Genomic DNA, 19,968 nt, shown 5'->3' with positions numbered 1-19,968 from the left:
ATATTGTTTCAAAAATATTGAGAGAGAAATATTGCGGCAAAATATTGTAATGACAAAAATATTGTGTGACAGAATACTGAAGGTACAAATATTATTTTTTAAATGTAGTCTTAATCTAGTTGTACATAAGGTTTTTTATAAATTATTTTGTTGATTTTGATTAGATTTTGTTATATAAGTTAATATGTTTAATTATTTTGAGTAAAGCTTTGTATTTTTTGATTTGGCAATATATTTTAAGTTTTTTTTATTTTAGTTAAATTACATTTATGGTTAATATTTTTAAAATGTACTTGCACATATATATGTGTGTGGGTGTTTATGTGTAGATTTAATTTTACTCATTTTAGGTTTTGGTAAAGTAAATCTGTGCTTTTCGAAGTTCAACATTTCAATATTGTTGCTTGCGCTGAAGTAGGAATAGTAGTTATGATCCCTCCAAAGTCCAACACTTTCCCAACTGTTGCTTACCTTGGAATGGGAATAGATAATCTGACCCCTCCAAAGTCAAAAACATTCTTACAGTTGCTTATGTTGGAATGGAAATACTAAGTCTAATTTATTTGTCTAATTTATTTATCAGAGGGTTTTTAATGTAATATATTTTTGTGGTTTAATGTTAAAAGTTTGTTTAATGTCAAATATTTTTGTTACATATTTTTGTAGTATTTTTATAAATAATTTTTTTTAAATATAATTTAATATCTTGTCTATTGTTTATTTTTAGTATCTTGTGTTATAAATATAGTTCATTAAAAGTGGTATTTTTCTTGCTATTTATGTTTGAGATTATATCTGATAGAGACATCTAGCCGCAGATTACTTACCATTGAATTCTCCCCAGGCACCAGTCTGGATCCGAAAAAGTTTCAGCAGTACCTCTGGGGATTGCGCCTTACGGCTCCGCAGTGACGGCGTCTCCGGATATGACGTCAGTAGAGCTGTATAAGTGCCCTCCAGTGCCCGGACGTCAGTTTCTTCTTTTCTGCGCTGTAACGCGGTTCTGGAAAAGTGGTTTCCTCAGGTCGTTTTATTCTACAGACCTACTCTGGCACCTGGTGTCGGTGGGACAGTGTGCCTTGACTGATGTCGACAGGTTTTAAACCTTGTGGGTCTTGTAACAAACAGATGTGGGTGACGGACCCGCATACAATTTGTATGTGGTGTTTAGGTGAACACCATGACACAGGGGATTGTGGTTGCTGCTAGAAGTTGAAACCAAAGTCGGTGATGGAGCAGCGGTTGAAATTTATGGCAGCGCTTGTTTCGCGATCCTCAGAGGATTCCCAGTCTCGGACTATGTCGTCACGGGAAGAGAAGTGGGGTCGATCTAGAGTCCGAAGTGGATCCAGAGGACGTTGTTCTCCAGGTAAGTCGAAAGGTAAGAGGCGGTCGAGGTCGCTGTCTTGGACTTCACTGTGGAGAGACTCCGTCCCCCAGGGCTCCTCAGGGCTCCTCCCGCTCGACGGTTGAGGAAGCCATTCGAGACTCCGCGCCGCGCCTCCCTGTGTTTCCGGGAGCCGGGGCGTTGATGGGTCATTTTTGGGACCCCATCTCCCTCTGGAGCGCCCTAAGGTCCCAAGGAGGTGAGTGGGGCACCATCCTCAGTGACGGTTGGGCCTTCGGAGTTGATGGATTGGCGCCAACAGACATCGGATGAGCAGGCTCACAGCCCTTCAGTGTCTTTGCCTTCGACGCCAGTCATTGACCAACCGACTCTGACTTTGACATTGGTGGCGCCGGTCGAAGTTGCCTCACAACTCTCCTATCGACGTTGTGTCTGCGCCGCTTGGGCATCGTTCGACGTCGGGGGCAGTATCTCCTATGCAACGTGAAGGAGCAGCTCATTTTGTGGCTTCTCTTCATGGAGAGGTGTCAGGAGGTCTACCTGGGGCAGAACTTTTTAGATTTGTTTCAGGTGGAAGAGAGCTGGCTGACAGCTCTTTGTGAGGCCTGTGGTCTGGACTCTTCGCCAGCATCGGGGTTACTCTATCCCCCTGGCCTTGCCACGGAGACAAGTTCCTCCTTTGTGGACATGCTGAGGAAAGTGGCTGCAGTTTTAGATTTATCCCTGCCCACTGTGCAGAGGTCTACAGACCTGTTGTTTGAGATCCTTTTTCACTGACAAAAAGGGGAAGAACCTGTTCTCCCATACAGTGAGGCCCTTTTTGACATATTTTCAGGTGCCTGGGCTAAGCCTGAGTTAGGGGTCCCAGTGGACCGTGACATTGCACGTAGATATTTACCTGCACCTTGAGACCCTGTCTTGGAGACAATTTTTATAATGGAAGTTTTTCCTTCTTCCCTTGATATTCTTGGTCCGATCGGCATTGCCTGTCTTCTGGAGGAATGTACTTATTATTCTCCAAATTCCTTGTTTTGTGAGGATTCATAATTGTTGTTTGTTGTGGCATCAGTTATTTAAGATACCATTTGTCAGGTGACATTTTCATACGGAAAGTCACCTTGGATGGTGGCAGGGTACTACTCTTTTTTCTCTCTGGGTTGTGTGTGTTGCTGATCCTCTCATTTCATATATTGTCTTGTATCAGAGGTGTCGTATGTGGCTGTTGTTGGCAGGGATTTATTTTATGTGTAATTTGGAACTGCATCTTTTGTTGCGTCCAATTCTTCAATATTATTGAGGAAGTGTTTCATAAGACTGGATCTCAGTTATAGTTTATTCTTATGTATACAGTATAAACGGGAAGGTATCATATGTGTTACACATTTAAAAAAAGATAATAATAATAAAGAGAGAAAAGAAAGATGTGTAGTCAAATATGCAGTTAATTCCCTTTTTTCGCTTGCCTTGGTGTTTGAGCTTATTCAGAGCTTGAGATAGTATTCAGTCTATTATTGCGCTATGGCACGGAAGTCTGTTTGGAGGCAAGTTTTATAGGTTCTTCTGCTGGCAGTAGTTTGTGGCCAGTTAAATTCTGTGAATTGCTGGTTCAATTGAAGTATCTGGTGACACATTTATGTTTGCAAAACCTTTTATGTCTATATATACATCATGTGGCAAGATGTTATGCAATCGGTGCATAGAATAAATATGGATATTCTTTTGTCCAGATTAAATTATTCATAACAGGAGGTATTGTCGTTCATCTTTCCCTTGCGGAAATGAGTTCTGAAACTCCTGTTTAGGGATTTTATCAGGACAGTTTCTTTTATAATTAATGTTTTGTTATGCTGTTGACCCTTCATGGTCAGTGAGCTTTCTTTTTTTTGTTTGGGGGACAGTGGTTCATGACTGTCCTCTGACAGATGATACTTTAAGGGCTTCAAACCTTTTTTTTCTCCTTGAACGACCTGTGAGGTTGTTGTAATTTATATGTTTTGTTACAGTGATCAGGATCTCTATTAAGCGTCAAGCCCTTGTACTACTATACCTACGTACACTTGGTCGGTTGTTCATTTGACCGGTTAGGTCTCTTTGAGAACTTTCATAGGATTAGTTCGCAGACCCTCCTCCAGTGGGGTATAGCTATGGCATTTAATTCAAAGTTAAGGAATCTGCGGCTAGATGTCTCTATCAGAAGCAAAAGTTACTTACCTTCGGCAATGCTATATCTGGTAGAGACACAGTCTAGCCTCAGATTCCTTAACGCCCTGCCCATCCTCCCCGCTCTGCGTATGATTCTTGAGATACGGGATTTACCCTTTCAGTACTGGGTGTATAGACCAGTGATCATTGACTCTTTCTATGTTTGGGTTAAACCAGCTGCTTGGCCTGGCCACTTAGCTTTTGTTTAGAGATTGCAATACCGTCCATTTCTGAATGGTAGAGTGTGTGTGTGTTTTCTCTTGCCCTCTGGTTTACACACCAGTGAGCAGTATTCATTTATTTGTTCTTTCTATGAATGACTTTTTGGTAACGTCAAACCTTGATGCGGGTACTGTCAGTATATCAGGTGATGGTGTAAATTAACAAACAGCTTAGTGTAGTTGTTGTACGTCCTGTGTACTGTTACCATGACATTTATGACCGTTGATGTATGGTTCATAGAGGGAATGGTCTCTTCGCTCATATGGGGGTTATTGACCAAGGCATAGAGGTTCATATAGTCCTGTGTTAAGTAGATTATATTAGGGATTTTCTCTAAAATCCATGTTTGGTATCACACCATTTGATGTTTTATTTTTTGAATAGTGTTTGAAAGATTTTTTTATCTTTTTTGACACACTGTTTCACAACCAGTTTCTATAGTGGTTCCACGCTCTGGAGCGGAATGTTTCACAGAAGAAACTGACGTCCACACTCCGGAGCATATTTATATCGCTCCAACGACGTTATATCTGGAGAGAACGTCACTGCAGAGCTGTACGACACCATGCCCGGTGCCCAGAGGTGCTGCTGAATGGTTTTGGGATCCAGACTGGCGCCTGGGGAGAATTCAAAGTTAAGGAATCTGATGCTAGACTGTGTCTCTACCAGATATAGTGTTACCAAAGGTAAGTAACTTTTACTTCAAAGTGAGGATATTTGTAAGTTATACTGTTTTATATATCCTTTATGTTGGAGGTGTATTTTAAAAAAAAAAGTAATATTAGTTTTAAATATATATTTATATGTTAATATAATGTATAATAGTTAAAAGTCAATATACTTATTTTATTAGATATTGTGGTCGTATATATTTTCGTAGTTGCTGTTTTTGACATTACATACAAGAATTTAAAGTCAATGTTTGTGTCCTCAATATTTTTGTTGCTGATATATATTTAATTTTTTAATTTTATTGATTTTCATATAACCGGGTAAAAAGCAGCCACCCACCCGCGACAATTAAACTTGAGTCATAATGAATACAAAATAACAGGTTCTGTCATCCGAGGCACCAGCCAAATCCCTGCAGAAATTATACAAAGGAGCAGACATCAAATTGGCCCCCACCTAAATATTCTTAGACACTTATTAGTGCCCTCAGTTCCTGGACCCAGCCGGCTCCACCACCTGAGCCCCTCCTCAAGAAATGTCTTCCTCTGCATGCTGCCAGGGTCCCCATTATATATATTTCTTGGGGCATCCATGTACCTGATACACTATTTTAGTTCGAGCCTGGGCAGCGCATGCACTGGTCTGCAAGGCCTGCTGTATTCGGGTTATGTGCTATCGGGGACTTTGGACATGCCCTCCGCTTTTGGTTGGTTTGTTGGGCTGCTTTTTAAAATTCCTTTTCTCTGGTTGGTTAATATTTTGCATCTGTCCTGCCTTTCGGTACTTGGTTCCCTCTCATCTGACATCACCATTGTTTCTTTTGGTTGGCCAGCTCTGGCCATCTCTTGACTCCCCCCTCCCTCGCACACCCTCACCCCCCCAGTCATTGCTGCTAGCTTGAATCTATTGATGGGGTAGCTATTCTAACACCACAGTATGTTGATATAAAAAAAATGTGAAATAAATAAAACAACAGCCCATTACAACAATAATAATTTTGTGAGCTCTCCCCCCACCCTCAGTGCACAAATACAGCATCCATCCATGCCATTATCTGAAGGGGGGGCATTTAGGCCTTCTCTACAGGCCACTAGCCTACTGTTGAAGAACATCATGTGATCCCAGTGGTGAGATCAAGTTTTCACATGCATTTGGAATGCAATAGGACTCGCATTACTGAAAGTTTGACCTATCAGCTTTGCAAATATTAATCAAATCATGTCTGAACTGAAGAAGAGCACCGAAGAAGAACTGCCCTGCCGACCTTGGAACCAGCAAAGAGAGGCTGCACAGAAGATTGAACTTCACCTGCTCCTCCTTGGGCTAGTGAAGAAAGGACTGTGCCTGTGGTGCCTGGTTTGTGGAAAAGTGATCCCTCAGCCCAAGCTAGAAGAAGGTGATCTCCATGAGTCACTTTCTGCTACAGCACAGGGCCACAAAAGCTGAGGAAGCCTGCCAGGGCAAGTTGGTATTTCAGATCACCAGACTGAGTTCTGATGCTTAAAAGGTGCGCCCATGTCTGCTGGACCTGGAAGAGACGTTGGATTGCAGTTTAGCCACCCAGAGGGCAAGCTATCACTAAAAAAAGAAAACCACTGAAACCGTTGTAGCCAGAGACAAGCAGATGAGTGGCAAGTGTGTCAGTGATGGACTTCATCTGGACTAAGAGGGACGTCGACCCCTGTGGCCAAAGTCGTCCCACCGTGTTCGTGAGGTGGCTCAGAAAAACCCCGTCAACCAGAGTATCACCTACAGCATCCTTGAGCATCTTCACCCTACTGCATCCCTTGCATCAGGACCACTTCCATGATTCCCCTGACACCGGCTCAGCATCCACAGCATCCTTGAGCATCTTCACCCTACTGCATCCCTTGCATCAGGACCACTCCATTAAATATTATGTCAACTTTCTATTGATTCTGGAACTGGTCTGAAGACTGCTCTTCTTTTGCGGTAACTGTCTTGTTGCACCTAGTTGACCTCCTTGACCTGCTCCATGCCGCAGACGGTCACCCAAAGTAACTCTAAATGACTTCATTCCATATTGCTATCAAGTTTCTTGAAAAATATTCTAAGTGCCAGATTAGTTGAATTTGAAGTTTGAAGTTAAGTAGAAAGCTATATTTTACTGCTTCTTAAAGTATTTGTATCTCCAGAACTCTCAGGTAGATCTTTTTCGTTTTGGTGTCTATAAATTCATAAAAAAGACAGTCTAGTTTTATAAATTGGTGTATGATTTTTTTAATGTAGCGTTGATTTCTAATTAAAATGTTTTGTTGCAGCTAAAATGCTTTACACTAGTTACTCTGTTTAAGCCTGACTGCTCACAGCCACAGTTACTGAGGGCTGAGCTAAGGTTGAACAAATGAGCTTGACTCGACCCAAGACAGGGTTGGTCAATTTATCACACAGTGAGGTTGCACAACCACACCATATAATACCACCAATTTCCTCACACTCTGTCTTAGCTCTTGAACGTGGCTACAAGATACTGAAGAACGTCTTGTCTCAGAGATGACACTTTGAAGTTATGCCTATTTTCACTTCATATTCCTAGTTTACTATTGCAGCTCTACTATTAATCTAGGCTACATAGAGTTGGCAATAGCGCCATTTTGAAACTCAAGACTACAATTGGACTGTGCCTGAGAAAGAGTCTCATGGCTTCAGATCTCAGGCGCCTCCACGGGTCATGAGGTGAAGTTCTTTTTTCCTTGAGGAAGCCATCACGAGGTTCATTACTTTCTGCAAAGGTGAAGGCACTGGCTCGATTTCAGCTTGATGTTTTGATGTGAAGGACAGGTTCTCCCGCCAAGCGCAAGACTTTGTGCTGTGTTTCTTTTTACTCTCCAGTTCCCTCTGATTATGATGCAGACTACGACTACAAGGAAGATGATGAAGTCAAGGAAGAGCCCTCTGCCAGGATCCACTGGCAGGACCTCCGCAGCAGACGCAGGCGCCAAGCAGTGCCGGTCGAAGGAAAGACCAAGGAGGTGGTGTATATGGTGTATCTCTGGTAAGTGGAAAGAGTGCTCTATAGTATATCTGTGGTAAGTGCTATGTAACATCCATCCACAGTAATTAAACCGAGGACTGTATAACACATTTGTTGTAAGTGTATGGAGGACCGTGTAACATATATCTGAAGTAATTATTTGCAATGCTATATAATATGTCTTTCATCAGTGTATAGAGTGCTGTGTAACATCCGTCTCTGGCGAGAATATGAACTGCTGAATAAGTCATGTGGTGCATGTATGGAGTTTTGTGTAAGCTCTGTGTGTGGTAAGTACATGAAGTGCTGGGCAGGTCAGTGGTACACATTTGGAGTGCTATATCAGATATGTCGGTTTGTCTTTGAGTGTTTTGTTTCATCTGTCTGTGATAAGCATATGAGCGCCATGGAAGATTTGCCTTCGGTGATTACATGGATTGCTATAAAGGGTCTGTCTTTGTTGATGAGATTGATGTATTAGATCTAGTGGTGGTAAGTTAAGTGTGTAGTTTGTTGCATAAGAAAATTGCAGTAAATACTGAAAGTGATCAAGATTAGATTGTCATACGTCAAAATAATGTTGTCAGATCCCTTTGTGGTTAGTGCAGAACATGCTGTATTAGGCCTGTTTGTTGTTGGTTCTGGGGAGAGTCTTCAGTGGTGACTTTAGGTATTCCATTAGAGCATTTAGGAACTTAGGAAGAGCGGAGAAAGAATGAGAGTCATCTACCCAAAAAATTATCTGATAGAGACTTCTAGCCGCAGATTCCTTACCATAGCATATTCCCCAGGTGTCAGACTGGATCTTGAAAATCTTGAGCAGTACCTCTGTGTGCCTGTTGCATTGCCTTTGTAGGCGACGTCTGTGCCAGATATTGTGCAATGCTTATATAGGTGGCACCCCAGCGTGCAGTTCTCAGTTCCTTCTTTTCTGTGCCAACAGCACAGATTCGGAAGACCTACCTTGGTCGTTTTTTGACCTCCTTCTCAACATTTGTTCAACCTATTTGAGCCTCTTTGACCCCCAGTCTGCCTTAGGTATGTCCCCTAAGAACCCTGTGGGCTTTAAACCCTGTAGAGCCTGTCATTGACAAATGTCTCTGACAGACCCCCTGGTTTACTTGTGGTACCAGGAGCTGTACCATGACTCCTAGACCTGCCTCAACTGCCATGCGATGAACTCCAAAGCGATCCGAGAGTGGGTAATGAAGTTCCAGGCCGCTTGACAACAGACGACTCGGCACTGCTCCAGGTCCTGGTCACATTTAATTGAAGGTCCCGCGCCCCCTCTTAGTGTTGTTCCTACTGGTCGTCATCAAGGTCAAAGTCATTGTTGGGTAAGTCCCACAGAAAGCAGTCCAAGAAGCAGACCCATGCTATTGCCATTGGCAAGGATGTAGCAAAGTTCACTTATCAGATGCGGGCTGGACATGACGTAATTGCTGGGGAGAGGTGTTGCTTCATCAGTGCTGCTTCGTTGCGACGCCTGGATGCGATCAAATGGCTTCACAGGGGCTGTCCATAATTCCCTTATGGCATGCCTTTGCCTTATGGACATGCCTTTCAGCTATTTGATGACAAGGCTGTATCAGCACTTGAGCCCTTAAAAGAGAGTACGGTCACAGCCCGGGCGTTGGACTCACCTTGGCAGCATGCAAACCACACTCTTCTTTCACTCTTTCCGTGTATACGGTAGGGGCTACCAACTGTGTTCATTCCAACCCAGCCAACAGGCTTCCCAGCCATTTTGCAGCTGCACACATGGCTCCCACAAGTCCCATGTGACCCAAAGGACATAAGCCTGCCCAGTCTGACAGCCTCCCAGCCGCCGCCGCCGTAGCCTCCAAGCCTCTCGCACCAACACAAGCACCCTATTTGCGGCAGGATCAAGCACCACCTGCCCCAATGGCAAGCCATATCTTTGGAGAAGTGGCTGCTTCAGATTGTCAAGTGATGTTATGCCCTTCCATTAACAGAAACCCCATCACCCTTGGATCAGCTGACAGAAAGCCACATCTTCTTATTGCAGCAAGAATTTGGCCAATGGAGCCATTGAGAGGGTGCCCGCATCAGAAGTAGGTTGTGGTTGCTATTCCTGCTACTTTCCGATGTCACAAAAGAACAGAGAACTCTGCCCTATCCTAGATCTGCACCCTCTCAATGCCTTGCTGAACAAGGAGGAATTCAAGATGCTCACACCCGCTCCGGCCCTTGAGACTGAATGGTATAATTTGACTTGCAGGACATTTATTTTCCTATCCCGGTCCTGCAGGCCCATCAGCATTACATACAGTTCATAGTGAGTCAGGAGCATTTTCAGTTTGCTGTGCTCTCCTTTGGCCTCCCCAGTGCCCCTCAGGTGTTCACGAAAGTGATGGTGATGGTTGCAGCACACCTTCAGAGGTCAGAGTTCCAGTTTTCCCTTACCTCAACGACTGGCCGCTGAAGATGGGCTCACCACAGGCAGTCTTCATCCACTCCAGACTAAAATGAGCCTCCTGCACTCTCTAGGGTTCACTAGCAACATGCCAAAGTTACACTTACCTCCTTTTCAGACACTCCCTTTCATCAAAGCCATGCTGAACACGGTGCAGTTCCATGCTCCCCCACCCCCAATGCAGAGAGGTATTGATATTTGGGCTTTGATCTCAATGTTTCAGCCTTGTTCCTGGTTCCCAGTGAGACTCACTCATGGGCTGCTGGGTCTGCTGCATCATGGTAGTGAAACATGCCAGGTGGCACATGCTGTTCAGTCAGATGTGAAGTGCCAGTGGGCATAGCACTAAGTGTTATACTGTTCCTACGAATTTAGAAGGACTGTATATTTTGATCACACATCTTCATAATGCAAATACTTAGTCTTCCTATGCAATCAGTAAATGTTGGTCTGTTCGGCAAGCTCACAGTATCTCATCTAATCTCCTAATTTTACAGAGTTACAGAAGTTGTCGGTAACCTCGAACATGACCACTCAGATTCCCAAGGAAATAGTGGAAACAGATCCAACCCTTTCATTTGTCACTTTTGCATGGTCAAGGTGTCACATACAGAAATGATACAAGAATGTATTTTTAAATGTTTATTGAAAAGCTCTAGTCTTCGTTAATAAAATATGAACTGTGATTAGTAGACGGATGAGACACATCATTGTTATAAGCATTAATAGAATGGTGAAAAACACAAACAATTCAACCATGTTAATAAGTCATAATATTACTAAGGTTACGCCTTTATATCATTAATATCCCTATGCTAAAGAAAGTATATCGAGAATACACCCTTCTGCCAGACCTGTTGAAATTATCTAACCCCATACCTGGTACAATGTGTCAGGAAGCTGGCCTTAGTGCATTAACAAATGCATTCCATCTTGAGTGTGCAGACTTGCACACTTCTATTGCACGGCTACCTTCCTTCTCAGGATGAAGGTCGGGGACAGCAGGGCTGAATCTCAGTTACAACTCACAGGCAGCCTCCATCATAACTGTGCCGGGAAGTGAACCTCTCACCTACTTTAGCATGGACCCTGCTTAAATAATAAAACAGCAATTTTATTGTACTGTGCCTTAGGTGCAGAACAACATGTTTAATTAGTCTGAAGCCGAACGTCATCTCCTACAAGCACAGAAAATAAAACCAAGCGTCGTGTACTCAAATGTGTGACCCTGAAACTAATTATGCCAATTACAGGGCGACAATGTCTTTTATGAATAAATGCGTGCATGGCACATTCTCATATTAGGGCAAAACATGTGTAAACCGCCATTAAAAAAAGATACTAAGGTAAAAGCGAAAAGCTAAAATGGAGGTTTAATGTAAGCTCCACAATACCCTCCCCTTCATCGGAAGGAGACGACAAAATAAAAAATAAGCAATAGAAATGAATAAATTTAAAAAGCCTGGCGTTTCATATAAAAGTTTAACAGAATAAGCAGACACAAAAATCCATAAAAAATACCAAACGAAAAAACCATGCAGACTACTAAAAAATGAATAAATCAATTTTTTGAAATGAAAATGCAAATTAAAGAGTTTTGGAGGCGCCTGAAGTGAAATGCAGCTACTCCAACATGTCTACCACATCAATATCCTGAGTTTTGGTGGGGCCCGGGACGGAACCCGCATCTGAAGACAACACAACAACAGAGGCCTGAGGCGTAATATACAAGGAATGAACATTGTCATTACCTGCCCATTCATCAGAAAACGAAGGCAATAATGGCAGGAGTGCAGCCTCCAAAGAGGAACCATAAGCCAGACATGGTCCAGATCTCGGAGGGTACTGCAAAAGATCTGTAGCGGTAGATAATAAACCATGATTGGGTCAGTGGCAGTCCCCTCTCCCCTCTCCCTACCCCAACCAGACCTGACAGTAGTAACAGATCCATCACTCCTCGGATGGGGCAGCCATCTGGGAGAGGTAGAAATCAGAGGCCTCTGGTCTCCCTGGCAGAATCCGGACTCCATATCAGTATAAAAAGACTTTCTACCCTCCATCAAGGGAAGGCTAGTGCAGGTGTTCATAGCCAACACCACCGCCATGTGGTAATGCAACAAGCAAGGCGGGGTGGGGTTGTGCACTCTTTGTCAAGACGCCCTGCGTCTCTGGTCATGGCTGGAACATCAGGGAGTATCCCTGGTGGTTCAACACCTTGTGGGCTCTCTGAATGTCAGGGCAGATGAATTCAGCCAAAGATGTCACAAATGGCGTCTCAATCCGGAGGGGGTGCAAGGTCTCTTTCAGCAGTGGGGGAAGTCTTAGTTATGTCTATTTGCCACAGCCGACAATGCACAATGTCTGTGGTTTTGTGCACTGGAATTTCCAAGGTGGCCATCGCTTGGAGTTGTTTTTTGTCTTGAGGCTAGCTCAGGCCTTCTTTACACCTTTACACCTATACTACTCCAGCCCAGAATTCTCAAGAATGACCAGGCCCAAGCCATCCTTGTGGCCCCAGGCTGGGCTTGGAGAGTTTGGTATCCCGAGCTGTTGAGCATGGCTATCGGTCCTCTAAATCAGGCTGCCCCTTCGGGAGGATCTTCTGTCGCAGCAACAAGGGAGTGTACTCCACCTGAACCTGTCAGTGCTCCGCCTTCAGGCACGGAGATTGAGCATGACAGTTGGCACCTTTCGACCTTCCGCCTGAAGTCTGTAATGTCATTTTGGCAGCCACACTTCGCTCCACCAAGATGGTATACGCCTGCTGCAAGGTTACGTTTGTGGCATGGTGTGCAGAAAAAGAAGTTGATCCCTTTTCTGCTCCCCCTTTCCCGGTTGCTTCTGTTTTACTCTTCCTCTTGCCCTGCAGGGCTCTGCTTTGGGCACCTTGGAAGGCTATCTTTCTGCCTTCTCGGCATTTCTGCGGTTGCCAGATCAGCCATCCCTGTTCAAATCCATTGTACGTAGGTTTTTGAAAGGGCTCCAACACATGTTTACTCCTTCACCCTTTATCATGCCAATATTTAGTACTCACCTTTCTAATGTGTGCTCCTACTGAGCAGCTACACAATTGTCCTTCCAGACTTCTTACAATCAAAACTGCCTTTCTGGTGGCCCTAACATCTGCTTGGAGGGTCGATATGCTCCAGACTTTGTCATCTTCATATCTCAACATCTTCCCAGAGAAGCTATTCCTTAGCACAAGAGTTTCCTTCCTTCCGAAGGCAGGCATTCTCTTTCATATAGGCCAGTCCATCACCCTGCTTACTTTTTTTTTTGTTTAAATGTTTTTATTAGCAGTTTCAAAAACATACCATCAACCATAGCAGTAGTATGCAAGAGACTCTGTCATATATTCGTTTCGTAAATGTAAAAGAAATGTATTGCTTACAACGGAACTCGTACAGTTGTATCCCTATTGGGGCAAGACAAACCATGCATTGCAATAGAAAGCATTGCGTAAGTAAAAGAAAAACCTGAAACACCCCCCCCAAACCCTGTCAGATATTCCGCAACCCCTGAACGGCCCCTTCTCGTCTCCTCACTCTAGAAATCCCCTTCATCCAGTGGGGGCCTGCGTCAGTTCTGTCTCTAAGTCGGAGAGTCGCAACACCCTAAGGTACTTGGGCTGTGTGATTTCATTAAATTCTTTTAAAAGCAAGGTCAGAAACGGTCTCCACAGTTTTTGAAACGAGGCAGCAGAGCCACTCAGTGTGGCAGATATGCATTCCATCCCAATAATATGCCATATGCGACAAAGCCACCCCACGTGAGTGGGGGAAGTAGCCGTCCCCCAGTGCATCAATATGTTCTGTAGAGCTGCTCCCAATGCTAACCTCATCTGTCGCCCTTTCCTGCTCTTCAGGAAAAATGTAACAGGGTTAGGGAATCCTAGGACCACATATACCGTGAGCCTCTGGAGTTTGGTGTCAAACAAGTCGTCTATCTCGTCCAGAATTTGAGACCAGTAGGCGGACAACTTGGGGCAATCCCACAGTATGTGAAGTAGAGTACCCTCGTTGTCATAGCCCCGCCATCGGCGTTAGATACCAATATGTCGCTATCTTCATAGCGATCTCGATGCTAGCGACATTCCGGGCAGTATGCTTTGCTCTGTAATAAATGCCCTCCGAGTCCTTTGCAGCAAGATCACCGCCCAACTCTAGTCCCCACTGCCGTTAGCTCGGGGTGGCCTGCGGGCCTGATACGCCCCGAAGCATATCGTACATTTCCGATATTATCCCTTTATCCGTCAATTTAGTGATCAACTACTTCTAGTATTTGGTCAATTTGCGACTACCTGTTCCCGCATCCCAGGTTGAAGGACCCAGTGTCGCACCTGCATATACCTCATTCTTTCGGTTTTGGGAATCCCATAGTCAAGCTTCAACTGGTTGAAGGAAATCATCCCAGACAAATCAAATAAGTGGTCCACCAAGCGACATGGGGTGTCGCGCCAGTCTTGGAATAATTTATCAGGCAACCCGGGAGTGAAGTCGCTATTGCCAAACAAGGGGTTCAGTGGGGAAGGAAAAGTCATAAGATTCCTCGAAGTCGCCACCCCGTCCCAGGCCGCCAATACCGACTTAGTGATCGGAGAGTCCATCAGGCCTTGCGGCCGCTGTGCCCTCCTAAAAAAGGGGACCTTCCATAAAGGGATGCCCGCAAGTGCCATATCTTGGAAAAGCCACCGCTTTAAGGGCTCCGGCCTTGCCCATTCCACTAAGTAGCATAGTTGGGCCGATTTATAGTAGGTGAGGAGATCCGGTATGCAGCAAAGTGAGCACACCGACTGGAGGATGAGCCGGTAGAGTTTGGAACAAGTAAAGTGCCCGAGGTAGTAGGGACATTTTAACCACGGCTACCCGGCCGAGGAGGGATAAGTGGCGTTTGCCCCACGAGCCCAGGTCTTTCTCCGCCTGACGCAGCAACCTAGCATAATTCAGCTGGGTTGTTCGTTGGACCATCGCCACCACCTCTAGGCCAAGATACGGGATCATTTCCGTCACTTTAATGCCAGTTAGCCAAGTGCCCGTGGGTGATTGCAAGGTCTGCGTGGAGGACACAGCCGAGTCGAGGGGCAGTACCAAAGATTTGCCTACATTATCCTGAAAGCCGGAGACCTGGCTAAAGGCGTCCAACTCCTCCATGAAGGCGGGTAGGGATAGTCTGGGTGCTGCCAGTGCCACCAGTACATCATTAGCATAGAGGCTAATGGGGTGGGTTTTCCCTCCAAATGGGATCCCCTTGAAATTCTGGTTATCTCTGACCAATCAAATAATAACGGCGACAGCGGGCAGCCCTGCCTGGTCCCCCTCTGAAAAACAAAGTGTGTGGAGGAGATGCCATTGACTCTGATGCAGGCCGTAGGTGTGGCATAGTAACAGCCCACCCATTCACGGAACCGCTTCCCCAGGCCGAACTTCTCCATTGTGAGCCCCAGGAACCCCCAATCCACCCGATCAAACGCTTTCTCTGCGTCGATCGTTAACAGGAGAGCATCCATTCGCGTCCGGTGGGCCTTATCCACAAGATGGAGCATTCTTTTCGTATTATCGCTACATTGGCAGGATTGAATAAACCCTGCCTGGTCAGGTTCTATCAAGTATGGCATGCAAGGACTCTAGCGTGATGCAAGGATGCCTGTGAAGATTTTGAAATCTACATGTAGTAGAGAGATCTGGCGATATGCGCCGCATTGTTGCCTATCCTTACCAGGCTTGGGCAATACCACTATTGCTGCCGCCAGCATGGTGTCCGGAATCTGAGTGGAGCCTCCAAACAAATTGAAAAGACTAGTCAGCATCGGTGCTATGATAGTGCAGAATTTCTTGTAAAAAAGAAAAGGGAACCCGTCGGGGCCCGGGGATTTAAACAATTGCAAGCGTGAAATCGCCGTGATGACCTCTTCTACGTGAATGGGGGCATCTAGGGATGCCACCTGAGTGGGAGACAATGCAGACATGGAGATCGACTGCAAGTAAGCCATTGCAGTGTGACCAGATCGGGGTTCCGCAGAGTAAAGTTTCTGGTAAAAATCCCAGAATTCCTGTGCGGTCTCTGCATCCCCGCTAATTTCTCCTCCCCCGCCCTCTTTCCGAAGTGAAGAAACATGCGCTTGCTGTCTCTGGGCCCTCAGGCGATTGGCCAGGAGCTGGCCTGTGCGGTCTCCCCCCATCATAGTAGGAATGTTTCAAGCGGACCGCCGCATATTCTGCCCTGTCTCCAGACCCGAGGTGCCCCAGTCCTGCTATGTACCCATTCAAGATCTCGTAATTGAGTTGTTAATGTAACTCTCACCTCCTTACGCTCTCTATTGTGGGCCGCTGCAATCCCTATAAGCTCCCCCCTACTACTGCTTTAAATGCTTCCCACAGTGTTGTAACTGCAATGTCTGGCGTGTCATTTATGGTGAGATAATCCCTAATGCATGTAAGAAGTTGCTGTTCTACCTCCTTGTTATGAAGCATGTGTTCCTTAAGCCGCCAACTTCCGGTCCGATGTGTATTTGGGTTCAGCAAAACCTGGTACGATGGGGCATCATGATCCGAGAGAGCCATAGGTTCAATGCACGTCTCCCGCACTGCAGCATTTACCTCCTCCGTCCCTAGAAAGTGGTCTACTCGGGCATAAGACTTGTGGGCTTGGGAGTAGTATGTGTATTGTCGTGGTGTGGGATGAGCCACCTCCAGATGTCTACCAAGCCCACCTTCCTCAGCCACCTCTTCCCATCCCGTGAGAGTTCCCCTCCCTGGAAAAAGGTTGCGTGTGACCTGTCCATACCTGCTTCCATAACTATGTTGAGGTCCCCCCCACTAACGTCATACGCCCCTGTGGGGCCAATACGTCTGCTAGGGCAGCCTGGAGAAAGGGCACCTGCCCTGAGTTAGGGGCGTAAATGGAAGCAATCACCAGGGGTTGATTACCAATTTGAAGAGTATAAGCCAGTAACCTCCCCTTGAGCTCTGCCACTTTATGCTTCACCACCTCCTTGCATCGTCTAGAGATGAGTATGGCTTCTCCGGCCTTTTTCTCCCCAAGGTGGAGAAGTACTGGAGAAGGAAGGCCTCGGACCGCATGCGGTGAGTGTCCCCGGGCAGGAGGTGTGTCTCCTGCAGGAGACACACGTCTGCCTCCGCATTCTCCAAATACGACAATACCGCACTCTTCACCGGATTGTTAAGGCCCTTTACATTAATTGTAAGAATTTTCACAGGCACCATATCAAGCTTTGTGCATTCTAGGTGGAGCTCCAGGTGTAAGCATATTCCCAGTCTATGAGTGCTGCAGTATATATACGTGTAGTGCCAAGGATAGTATGATAGCATTGTCGTGGTAGCATCAGAGTTCCCCAACAGGTCTTGCAACTGGTGATCATGGATATCGGACGTCCCCCCCACCCTAACCCCAACAAGCCCAACAAAAGAAAACACACAAAGTGTCCAGAAGCCGCAGTACAAGACTGCATCCCCTCTGGAAAAACAGTCAGTGGGGTGCATCTGTGGCCGACGGTGTACCTCCCGTCCCAGCCCGCCCGCCTGCTGCCCCCCAGCTATGCTCTAGCACACTTATCTGAACCCAGTGCTAGTTAAGCATCGGCCCCAGCTCCAGAGTCCGCCGTGAAAGAGGCCAGCACTGCTCGACGTTCCTGTGCTATCGTCTCTGGATTCGGCTTCGAGGGGTCCCGGACCGGCGCCTGCCCCCAACTCTCTGCCATCGCCCCCGCCGGACTTTCTTGTCTTGACTCAAGGTTTCATCTGGTGGGTCGTGCTCAATGTCCAGGAGCTGGCATGCCTCTTGCAGGGAGCATATTTGCCCTAGCTTTCCGTCCCACTTGAAAATGATGCGGAATGGGTACACCCACAAGCAGGAGACACCTTGGTTGCGGAGGTGGGTTGTGACCAGATGAAAGTTCCTACGTTTCTGAAGGGTAGAGGGCGCCAAATCCTGATATAAAGCAACAGTGTGGCCTCTAAAAACCAAGGGCTGGGCATCGTGGGCTTTGCGCAGGATAAGTTCTTTAAGTTGAAAGTCCGGTAGAAAGGCCAAGATATCAGGTGGAAGTGCTGGGGCCTTCCGCTGCAAGCCAACTCTGTGAGCCCTGTCTATTTTGATGGAAAGTCTTGAGTTTCTTTTAGCACGTGACAAAATAGCTCCTGGAGGTACCCATTGATAACGTTATTCTCTTCATTGGAGGGAACACCTCTCACACGAATGTTGTTCCTGCAGGAGTGGATTTCCAAATCCTCCGCATGGGCCTGGAGGTCAATTTGTTGTGCTTGTAAGCGGATCACTTCCTGCTGCAGTTGCTCGACTTCCTCATCATGAGACTGTTCATGATCCTCCATAGACGACACTCTTTCGCCCACCGCGTCTAGGTCTCTGCACACTTCTTTCATTTCATCTGCAATTTCTTTTTTAAGAATCTGGAGATCATCTCTCAAAGCCAAGAACAACTGAGAGAGGAAGGCTCTTGTCACCGGTGTGTCCGTTTGCTCCATCTCCTGCCCTCCGGGCAGGGCTGGGGAGACATGCCCCCCCCCTCCAGCTGCGCCCGACATCTTGGCAAACAAGTCTGTGACGGACCGATTCTCCTTCCCCTTCTCTTTGTCTTTCTCTTTCTTTCCATGCGTAGTGGACACGTCTGGGTCTCCGGCTTGGGGTAAGGCGGTCGCTGATGTAGGCGGGTATGCCCGTGAGTGGATGAGTGAGGCCCAGGTGACGCGCGCCCCTCACACGGCACGGAGGATCGGTGGCCTCTCACGTCCCCCCTGCTTCTGGGGCATTTGCAGGTCAGATGCGCAGTAGGGCTGGGCCGGGGCACAAAGTCCGCGAGGGATCCCCCCGAGGAGAGCACAGCAGTGCGTGAACCAGGTGTCTTCAGCCAAGAGACCACAATGGCTGTGCACCCGGGCAGAAGGGCGGTTCCGCTGTTCACACCCCTCTAGGGTCCCGCAGGGGCAGTAGCCCCACCCGCAATCTTGGCCTCACCACTCATGGTGTGCCCTCCCAATCCAACGCCCCACGCCGAGCAACCCAGTTCAATCCAGTGCGGTAGCGTGGCCCTCAGGTGCAGCTGAGTGTCACGTACTGGGGCTGTGTCGCCGCCCCTCTCTTGCTCCCCAGGGCTTCAGGTGGAAGGCCAGACCCCGCAACGCCTCAATCGTGGGTAGTCAATAGCCTTGCCGGGACCCCCCCCACTGCACTCTGCGGGGCCCCGGGTACCTCTGTCTGGGCCAATTTCTCCTTGCCCTCCCGGGCGGCGGTCCGGATGAGTCGCAGGGAAGCACCGGGCTGCTACCTCTGGCCTCGCGGCTACTGCCGCTGATCTTCGCTGTTGCGGCCTTATCGGCTAGGGCCCTGCTTGCAGCACCAGGCAGGCCGCCCCTAGGATCACCGATCCCGCCGCTCGGGGCCCAGGAGCGTCTTCGTCCCCGCACTCACCAGGCATACAAGGTGTGCCCGCCGTACCGCCCCAGTCAGGTCCGGGCATCAGCATGTCACCAGAGTCTTTTTACGTCACACGGGGGTACTCCCTGCACGCCTGCCGTTCCCCTAGGCCCTCTGTGAGAGCCGTGCTGCCATTTTAGAGTCTGGAGCTCGGGGCCGTTTCTGACTGATTAGTGGCGAGGGACGGTCCCGAACTTGTCCCCGTGCGCCCGCTGCCCTCCGCAGTAGCTCCGGGGGTCCGTCGCTCAAAAACTGTGCCGGGAAGCACCCAGGCCAGCAGGCGGGGATCTGGAGACGAGCGGGCTGCGTCTTACCCAGTCGCCATCTTGGCCGAGCCTTTTTTGAACCGCCTCATCCCACTAAGGAAGAAGAGCAACTCCACTGACTCTACCCAAAATGAGCATTGTCGTTCCACCTTGACTGCACAAAATTGTTCAAGGTGGACGAACAACTCTTTGTGTGGTATGTCGGAGCCAACAAAGGGAGGGTCGTGCAGAAACGCCCCATCTCCCAATGGATCATGCTCTGAATTAAGACCTGCTACTCATTGGCCAAGCATCAACCCCCAGCAGATTTGCATGCTCATTCCAACAGAACAAAAGCTGTGACTACGGCATTAGCACATGGAGTCCTGGTTATAGT

At 47.1% G+C, this 19,968-nt stretch overlaps 1 protein-coding gene across 1 annotated transcript in view; it reads left to right on the top strand.

Annotated features, from left to right (window-relative positions):
- Positions 1–19,968, top strand: part of LOC146869242 (complement C4-like) — a 550,923-nt gene that overhangs the window by 489,379 nt on the left and 41,576 nt on the right. Inside the window, exon 33 of the mRNA XM_085646117.1 lies at positions 7,298–7,460. Coding sequence (XP_085502243.1) covers positions 7,298–7,460 — 163 coding nt within the window. The remainder of the gene's footprint in view (positions 1–7,297; positions 7,461–19,968) is intronic.

Source organism: Triturus cristatus, chromosome 1_1 (assembly GCF_964204655.1).
Source record: "Triturus cristatus chromosome 1_1, aTriCri1.1, whole genome shotgun sequence".
In the NCBI taxonomy this organism is placed as follows: Eukaryota; Metazoa; Chordata; class Amphibia; order Caudata; family Salamandridae; genus Triturus; species Triturus cristatus.
Note: the sequence above shows the minus strand (reverse complement) of the source record. Positions and strands in the feature narration are given on the sequence as shown.